At 46.8% G+C, this 9,467-nt stretch overlaps 1 protein-coding gene across 1 annotated transcript in view; it reads right to left on the reverse strand.

Annotated features, from left to right (window-relative positions):
• LOC132397427 (alpha-parvin) overlaps positions 1-9,286 on the reverse strand; it is a 107,227-nt gene extending 97,941 nt beyond the window's left edge. The window contains exon 1 of the mRNA XM_059976211.1: positions 9,023-9,286. Within this exon, the coding sequence (XP_059832194.1) occupies positions 9,023-9,155 (133 nt within the window). The 5' untranslated portion in view covers positions 9,156-9,286. The remainder of the gene's footprint in view (positions 1-9,022) is intronic.
• Positions 9,287-9,467: the final 181 nt, after the last annotated feature.

A 9,467-nucleotide genomic window follows, 5' to 3' on the forward strand; every position in this document is an offset into this window, starting at 1 on the left:
GCTCTGTGCGCGTATGTGTGTGTATGTGAGTGTGCGTGCATGTGTGAGTGCGTGTGTGTGTGTGCGTGTATCAGTGTGTGTGCGTGCGTGTGTGTGTGCGCGCGTGTGTGTGTGTGTGAGTGTGTGTGCGTGCGTGTGTGTGTATGAGTGTGTGTGCGCGCGTGTGTGTGTGAGTGTGTGTGTGTGTGTGTGTGTGCGTGCCCATGTGTGCATGCATGTGTGTGTGTGCACGTGTGTGTGTGTGTGTGTGCACGTCTGTGTGTGTGTGTGTGTGCACGTCTGTGTGTGTGAGTGTGTGTGTGTGTGTGTGAGTGTGTGTGTGTGTGTGTGTGTGAGTGTGTGTGTGTGTGTGTGTGAGTGTGTGTGCGCGTGTGTGCGTCTGTGTGTGTGTGTGTGTGTGTGTGCGTGTGTGTGAGTGTGTGTGTGTGCGCGTGTGTGTGTGTGAGTGTGTGTGTGTGTGTGCGTCTGTGTGTGTGTGTGTGTGCGTGCGTGTGTGTGAGTGTGTGTGCGCGTGTGTGTGTGTGTGAGTGTGTGTGTGTGTGTGTGCGTCTGTGTGTGTGAGTGTGTGTGTGTGAGTGTGCCTGCGTGCATCTGTGTGTGCACGTGCGTGTGTGTGTGTGTGTGCGCGTGTGTGCGTCTGTGTGTGCACGTGCGTGTGTGTGTGTGTGAGTGTGCGTGCGTGCATCTGTGTGTGCACGTGTGTGTGTGTCTGTGTGTGAGTGTGCGTGTGTGCGTGTGTGTGTGTGTCTGTGTGTGTGTGAGTGTGCGTGCGTGTGTGTGTGTGCGTGTGAGTGTGTGTGTCTGTGTGTGTGTGTGCGTGTGTGTGTGTGTGTCTGTGTGTGTGAGTGTGCGTGTGTGCGCGTGTGTGTGTGTGAGTGTGCGTGTGTGTGTGTCTGTGTGTGTGTGTGTGTGTGTGTGTGTGTGTGTGTGAGTGTGTGTGTGTCTGTGTGCGTGCGCCCCCTTTCTGGTGGAGTCATCAGGGTGCTGTCATGTCAAGCCTTTTGTTTGCCTTTCATACATTTGGTTAAACGCCCAACTTGGTGTGGTCTTTCAGTTATGGTTATTATTCTATTATGGATTTACTGAGTATGCCCACAAGAAAATTAATCTCAGGGTAATATACGTATATCTTGAAATAAATTGACTTTGAACTTTGAAAAAGAGAGTATTGGCCCACTCCTCCTTCCCAACCCAGTAATCTTCGCAAACAGTCTCCCCGACACTCCGGAGTGCATCTCAACTGCCACTGCTCTGCCCGCGACCACAAGAAACTGTGCAGAATAAACACAAGAGATCCTGCAAATATTGGAAATCCAGAGCAACACAGTCAAAATACTGGGGGACCTCAGCAGGTAGGGCGAGGAATAAAGCCAACGTTTCAGGCTGAGAGCCTTCATGGGGGGGGGGGGGGAGAGGAGAGAGAAACTTTTGAATGATCTTGTTGTAGGTTAAAGGTTGTGGGCCGAAGTGTCTATACAAGTGTCGATGTAATGTTCTACATCTCAGTGATAATAAACCTGATTCTGAACAACTCTCGGAGGACATCCAGACAAGACTGAGAGAGAAGACATCCCATCCACACTATTGCTATAAACTCACTGCCAGCAGAACTCAGCAGGTCAGGCAGCATCCTTGGGGAGAAGGGGATCAGATGGAAGATTCCCAACCAAAAATGAGGAAGGACCATTTCCTTCCACAAACACCACCTTTGAGTTCCTCCAGCATCTTGTGTGTGTTGCTCAAGATTGCCAGCATCTGCAGAAACTATTGCACACCAAGAAGAATTCTACAGAAAGTGGGGGGATACAGTCCAGTCCATCACAGGCAAAACCCTCCCCACCACTGAGCACATTTACACTGGAGCGCTGCCAGAAGAAAGCACCGTCCGTCATTAAGAACTCCACCATCCAGGCCAGGCTCTTTTCTTGCTACTGCCATCATGCAGGAGCCAATTAACCTACTAACCTGTACGTCTTTGGAATGTGTGAGGAAACCAGACTGGTTTATACTGGTTAAAACCACACCACCAGGCTCAGGAATAGTTATTACCCCTGAACCAGAGGGGCTAACTTCACTGGCCACAACTCCTCAGCAGATTCTACCACCTACAGACTCACTTCCAAGGCATCATCAGAGCTTGAGAAGGAGAGGATTTGTGGGCTTTTCAGTTTTTTAAATGGCCAACCAATTGGGTGCAGAGGAGCTGAAGACAGCCGGTCAGCTAGAGCACTATAAAAGAAGTTTCATCTAGCAAAGCAGCCATCGTCGGAGTGGACTGAGTCAGAGTGGGACGGCTTTGGCTCAACAGGCTTCGGGGAGAACAGGCAGAGGCGAGGGTCGGTTCTGGTAAGTTGTTGTTTTTTTCTCATTCGATTTCTTTTTTAACTAGTACAGGCAGTCCCTAGGTTACGTACAAGTTCCGTTCCTGAGTCAGTTTTTAAGTCGGATTTGTACGCAAGTCAGAACACGTACATCCGGTATTATTTAGCGTCAGTTTGTGAAACGTTTGTCTTAGTATATAGTATATATTTTACCTTTCTATGCATGTAAAACACTTAAGAAATGTATGAATTCCAATAATTAAACCACTGCATTACTTAGTAATAATTGTAGCTTTCATCAGGGCAGGACCTTTCACGTGCTCCATTATTCTCACTTTATCCGTTATCCTTTAAAATTGTTCCAATCGTTGACCGATTGTAGCCTAACGCTTTTCCAATGACAGATAGCGTTTCACCTCTTTCCAAACGCTTTATTATTTCCACTTTATTTTTAATCGCGATCGCATCCCTTCAATGGAACAGAAACATTGCGGGCGGCAGGTCCCGAGCTCCGCTGGGTCATAAAGACCACTGCACTGAGACAGGCTAAATGGGAGAAGTGGGGGCTGTGCTGAGTTTGGGTATTTGATCCTCCACAATATTCCGCGTGGGAATTTAAACTGGAGGTGGCAGTGTTTTTTTACGAGGTTGAGTTGCAAGCTCGACATCAACCCGGCACGGATGGTACAGGAGTCACTGGAACGACATCAACCTGACACAGGAGTGGTCTGTCACTGAATCGAACTCAGAAACCTCCGTTCTTGAGCCCAGCTCTGATCTCACTGCGCCACCAGCTGACTGGAACTGGGCAGGGTCAGGGTGAATCTTACTAAGAAAAATTTAAGCCAAGTACAAAGTTAAACACTCAACACAGTGTCACCGGCAATGATTTGAAATGGCGGATGGCGTTCTCCTTCCTCAGTTCGTAAGTACAAGTTGTCCATAAGTCGGACATTTGTAACTCGGGGACTACCTGTAAGCTTAGAGAATATGCCAGGCAGGATGCTGGAATGCTCCTCTTGCAGGATGTGGGAAGTCAGGGAGACCTCCGGTGTCCCTGGCAGTGACACCTGCAAGAAGTGCATCCAGCTGCAGCTCCTAACAGACTGTGTTAGGGAACTGGAGCAGGGGCTGGATGACCTCTGGATCATTCAGGAGACTGAGCAGTTTATAGATAGTAGCTTCTGGGAGGTAGTTACACCTAAGGAACAGGGCACAGGTAATTGGGTTACCGTCAGGCGAGGGAAGAGGAAAGGGCAGGTAGTGCAGGGCTCCCCCGTGGCCATTCCCCTCAACAACAAGTATACCGATTTAGATACTGTTGGGGGGGGTTGGCTTACCTGGGACAAGCTGCGGCAGCTGGAGCTCTTGCACTGAGTCTGGTTCTGCAGTGCAGAAGGGAGGGAGGAAGAAGAGGAGAGCGGTAGTGATAGGGGACTCCATAGTCAGGGGTACAGACAGGAGATTCTGTGGTCGCGACAGAGACTCCCAGATGGTTTGTTGCCTTCCGGGTGCCAGGGTCAGGGACGTCTCTGATCGCGCGCACAGCATTCTGAAGTGGGAGGGTGATCAGCCAGATACCATGGTACACATCGGTACCAATGACGTAGGAAGAAAAAGTGAGGAGGTCCTGAAGGGTGAGTATAGAGAGCTTGGTAGGAAGTTAAAAAGCAGGAACTCGAGGGTGGTAATCTCCGGATTGCTACCTGTGCCACGTGCCAGTGAGGGTAAGAGTAGGATGCTCCGGAGGATGAACACGTGGCTGAGGAACTGGTGTAGGGGGCAGGGTTTCAGACTTCACGATCATTGGGACCTCTTCTGGGGCAGGTGGGACCAGTACAAGAGAGACGGGTTACACCTGAACAACAGGGGGACCAATATCCTTGCAGAGAGGTTTGTTAGTGCTTTTGGGGAGGGTTTAAACTAGTTTTGCAGGGGGGGTGGGAACCAGAGTGCCAGAGCAGATAGTGCAGCAGTGGTGAAAATAAATTATGTTAAAAGTTCATGCAAAGTCAGAAATGGAAGGGTTGTGTGTGGTGGTAATAATCTTCTGAGGTGTGTCTATTTCAATGCGAAGAGTATTGTGGGGAAGGCTGACGAGCTGAGGGCCTGGATTGACATGTGGAATTATGACATCATAGCCATTAGAGAAACTTGGCTACAGGAGGGGCAGGACTGGCAGCTCAATGTTCCAAGGTTCTGATGTTTCAGACGTGATAGAGGCAGAGGGATGAAGGGTGGGGGTGGGGGGGGTGGCATTGCTAGTCACGGAAAATGTTACAGCAGTGCTCAGGCAGGACAGGTTAGAGGGCTTGTCTACCGAGGCCATATGGGTGGAGCTGAGAAACAGGAAAGGTATGACCACATTAATGGGGTTGTATCACAGACCACCCAATAGTCAGTGAGAATTGGAGGAGCAAATCTGCAGAGAGATAGCAGACAACTGCAGGAAACATAAAGTTGTGATAGTAGGGGATTTTAATTCTTCACACATTGATTGGAACTCCCATACTGTTAAAGGTCTAGATGGGTTAGAGTTTGTGAAATGTGTTCAGGAATGTTTTCTAAATCAATATATAAAGGTACCAACTAGAGAGGATGCAATATTAAATCTTCTATTAGGAAATGAGTTAGGACAAGTGACAGTAGTGTGTGAAGGGGAACACTTTGGGTCTAGTGATCATAATGCCATTGGTTTCAACGTGATCATGGATAAAGATAGATCTGGTCCTCAGGTTGAGGTTCTAAACTGGAAAAAGGCCAAATCTGAAGAAATGAGAAAGGATCTAAAAAGCGTGGATTGGGACAGGTTGTTCTCTGGCAAGGAAGTGATTGGTAAGAGGAAGGCTTTCAAAGGAGAAATTTTGAGAATGCAGAGTTTGTATGTTCCTGTCAGGGTTAAAGGCAAAACGAATAGGAATAAGGAACCTTGGTTCTTGAGGGATATTGGAACTTTGATAAAGAAGAAGAGAGAGATGTATAGGCAACAGGGGGGAAATAAGATGCTTGAGGAGTATAAAAAGAGTAAGAAAATACTTAAGAAAGAAATCAGGAGGGCTAAAGAAAGACATGAGGTTGCTTTGGCAGTCAGTGTGAAGGGTAATCCTAAGAGCTTCTGCAAGTATGTTAAGAGCAAAAGGATAGTAAGGGATAAAATTGGACCTCTTGAAGATCAGAGTGGTCGGCCATGTATGGAACCAAAAGAAATGGGGGAGATCTTAAATGGGTTTTTTGTGTCTGTATTTACTAAGGAAACTGGCATGGAGTCTATGGAAACAAGGCAAACAAGTAGGGAGGTCATGGAATTTATACAGATTGAAGAGGAGGAGGTGCTTGCTGTCTTGAGCCAAATCAGAGTAGATTAATCCCCAGGACCTGACAGGGTATTCCCTCGGACCTCGGAATTGAAGGAGACTAGTGTTGAAATTGCAGGGGCCCTGGCAGATATATTTAACATGTCAGTATCTATAGGTGAGGTGCCGGAGGATTTCAGGATAGCTCATGTTGTTCCGTTGTTTAAAAAAGGCTCTAAAAGTAATCTGGGTAATTATAGGCCGGTAAATTATTGGGAGGAGTACTAAGAGATAGGATCTACAAGTATTTGGATAGACGGGGACTTATTAGGGAGAGTCAACATGGCTTTGTGCGTGGTAGGTCATGTTTAACAAATCTATTAGAGTTTTTCGAGGAGGTTACCAGGAAAGTGGATGAAGGGAAGGCAGTGGATGTTGTATACGTGGACTTCAGTAAGGACTTTGACAAGGTCCCGCATGGGAGGTTAGTTAGGAAGATTCAGTCGCTAGGTATACATGGAGAGGTAGTAAATTGGATTAGACTTTGGCTCAATGGGAGAAGTCAGAGAGTGGTAATGGAGGATCGCTTCTCTGAGTGGAGGCCTGTGACTAGTGGTGTGCCACAGGGATCAGTGCTGGGTCCATTGTTATTTGTCATCTATATCAATGATCTGGATGATAATGTGGTAAATTGGATCAGCAAATTTGCTGATGATACAAAGATGGGAGGTGTACTGGACAGTGAGGAAGGTTTTCAAAGCTTGCAGAGTTATTTGGACCAGCTGGAAAAATGGGCTGAAAAATGGCAGATGGAGTTTAATACAGACAATTGTGAGGTATTGCACTTTGGAAGGACAAACCAAGGTAGAACATACAAGGTAAATGGTAGGACTGAGGAGTGCAGTAGAACAGAGGGATCTGGGAGTACAGATACATAATTCCCTAAAAGTGGTGTCACAAGTAGATAGGGTAGTAAAGAGAACTTTTAGTACATTGGCCTTTATAAATCAAAGTATTGAGTATAAGAGTTGGAATGTTACGGTGAGGTTGTATAAGACATTGGTGAGGCCAAATTTGGAGTATTGTGTGCAGTTTTGGTCACCTAATTACAGGAAGGATATTAATAAAGTTGAAAGAGTGCAGAGAAGGTTTACAAGGATGTTGCCGGAACTTGAGAAACTGAGTTACAGAGAAAGATTGAATAGGTTAGGACTTTATTCCCTGGAGTGTAGGAGAATGAGGGGTGATTTGATCGAGGAGTATAAAATTATGATGGGTATAAATAGAGTGAATGCAAGCAGGCTTTTTCCACTGAGGGTAGGGGAGAAAAAAACCAGAGGACATGGGTTAAGGGTGAAGGGGGAAAAGTTTAAAGGGAACATTGGGGGGGGGCTTCTTCACGCAGAGTGTGGTGGGAGTGTGGAATGAGCTGCCAGATGAAGTGGTGAATGCGGGCTCACTTTTAACATTTAAGAAAAACTTGGACAGGTACATGGATGAGAGGGGTATGGAGGGATATGGGCCAAGTGCAGGTCAGTGGGACTAGGCTGAAAAATGGTTCGGCACAGCCAAGAAGGGCCAAAAGGCATGTTTCTGTGCTGTAATGTTCTATGGTTCTATTGCCTCATGTTCTCAGTATTACTTACTTTTTTATTATTTGCATGATTTGTCTTCTTTTGCACATTCACTGTTTGTCAGTCTTTTGTTTATGTCTAGTTTTTCTTTGATTTATTGTATTCTTTTATTTTCCTGTAAATGCCTAGTAGAAAATTAATCTCAACATAGTATATGGTACTTTGATAATAAATTTATTTTGAATTTGAACACTGAATACCAATCTCGTGTGTTGCTCCAAGATTCCAACCCTTCTGACTCGTGTCTCCCTGGACGTATCAGGGTTTTGAGCAACTAAGAGAATTGGACAGAGTCCAGCAGCAAAACAGGCCATTTGTCCCATCTGGTGCATGCCAGTATCAGAGTGACTTCAAAGTAAATGTATTCTCAAAGTATAAGTGTGTCAAACCCCCTCACGGACAATCCCAGGCCAGGATGTGAAAGCAGTGTTGGGTTATGGGACCAGCAACCCCATCCCATAAAAACCCAGAGCTCCAGAAACTCCAAAGACCTCATCCCTGGGAGAGGAAGGATCTTCACCTGGAAGACGCAAGATGGGCTACACCTGGGGACAACCTGAAAGACTGACACAGGACAGATAGCTCCGGTGAGCTGCTGTCAGTGGCCTATGCCCCCATCCACCCCCAAAGGGGTGACAGGTTTAAGATAACACAAATGTCACCATATACATTTTCGTGCAGGCATTCACTAAGAAATCACTAACAGAATCAATGAAAAACTACACACAAAAACTACCAGTGTGCAAAAGACAAACTGTGAAAATACAAAAACAGCAAATGATAATAACAAATAAATTATATCACTGAGAACATGAGCTGTGGAGTCCAGGAAAGTGGGAGTGCAAATTGTGGAATCAGTGGTGAGTGAAACTATCCACAGCAGTTCAGGCGCCTGATCGTAACACTGTTCCTGAACCTGGTGGCGTGGGTCCTGAGGCTCCTGCACCTCCTTCTCGATGGCAGAACAAGAAGAGAGCATGGACGGGATGGTGGGGGTCTTTGATAATGGATGCTGATTTCCTGCTCCTTTACGTGTGCTTAATAGTGGGGAGGGCTTTACCCGTGATGGACTGGTCTGTGTCCACCACTTTCGGTAGGATTTTCCGTTCCTGGGCATTGGGGTGTGTGCAGCCAGTTGCGGCGCTCTCCACTCTGCATCTATCAAAGTTGGTCAACGTTTGGAGTTCATGTGCCCGATCTACGCAGAATTCTAACAAAGTGGAAGCACCGTCGTGTCTACTTTGTAACAACACTCACGAGCTGGACCAAGGACACATTCGCTGAAATTATATGAAACAGCCCCTCCCACAGAGCAAGACATCTACGACTTCGACAGAAACTAGGACTAAACTCCCCAGTCATCCACTGGGTCACAACAGTCTTTAAACATCAAGAAAAGTGAAGGGCAGTGGGCCAAATCCTTCCCCTGCCCTCCACATTACAACCTGGTAGCAGTTACTGAACTTCCACCGATAAACGCGCTACGTTGTTTGATCAATTACCCCGCGAACAACTCGCAAAGTTTCGATCTGACCGCGAAGCAACACAGCGGGTGACACAGAACCGGAAACGCATTCCACAGTGTCTGGTTACACCCAATTGAACGTAAATACTTAAGAATTAAAACTTGGTAATCCCTATGAGGCATGCATACTTCAACGCAGCGAGTTTGAATCCTTTAATAAACTTTGCAAAAAGTTTTACAAAGTTTTTTTATTATTAAATTAGAGTAGCTTTCTCGATTACAACAACGCACAGATTTTTTAAAAATTACCTTCTTTGGCTTTCTTCCTTCTGGCGAGAGTTCCGCCCAGTTTGCCCAAGAAAGATTCGTCCTTTCTGGAGGAAGGGGATTTGGGAACGGGGGATTTAGGAGTGGAGGGAGACTTCTGGGGGGAACTGGCCATGGTGGGGCTGAATCCGTGCCCTGTTCGAGTCAGAGAGGCTGTTCTAAACTCTCACTCTCTCACACACTAACACAGGTTTTCGCGCAGAATCGGCGAACGGAAACGGAATTCGCCCCGAGTTCCGAATTCCAGCGTTAGTTAGGAGGGAGGGAGCGTGTTTGTGAAGCACCACTCCCAGCCAGTGCGAACTGCGGCTCTGGAACACCCTTCCTTGTTCCAGCATCCTGTCCTGGTTTCCCTGGCCCCGTCCCAAACGTCTACTCTGGGTAGGCAGAAAACCCTGACGGCTTGCGTTAAACTCCTAGAAGAAAC

The sequence above is a fragment of the Hypanus sabinus genome, chromosome 7 (assembly GCF_030144855.1).
Source record: "Hypanus sabinus isolate sHypSab1 chromosome 7, sHypSab1.hap1, whole genome shotgun sequence".
Lineage (NCBI taxonomy): Eukaryota > Metazoa > Chordata > Chondrichthyes > Myliobatiformes > Dasyatidae > Hypanus > Hypanus sabinus.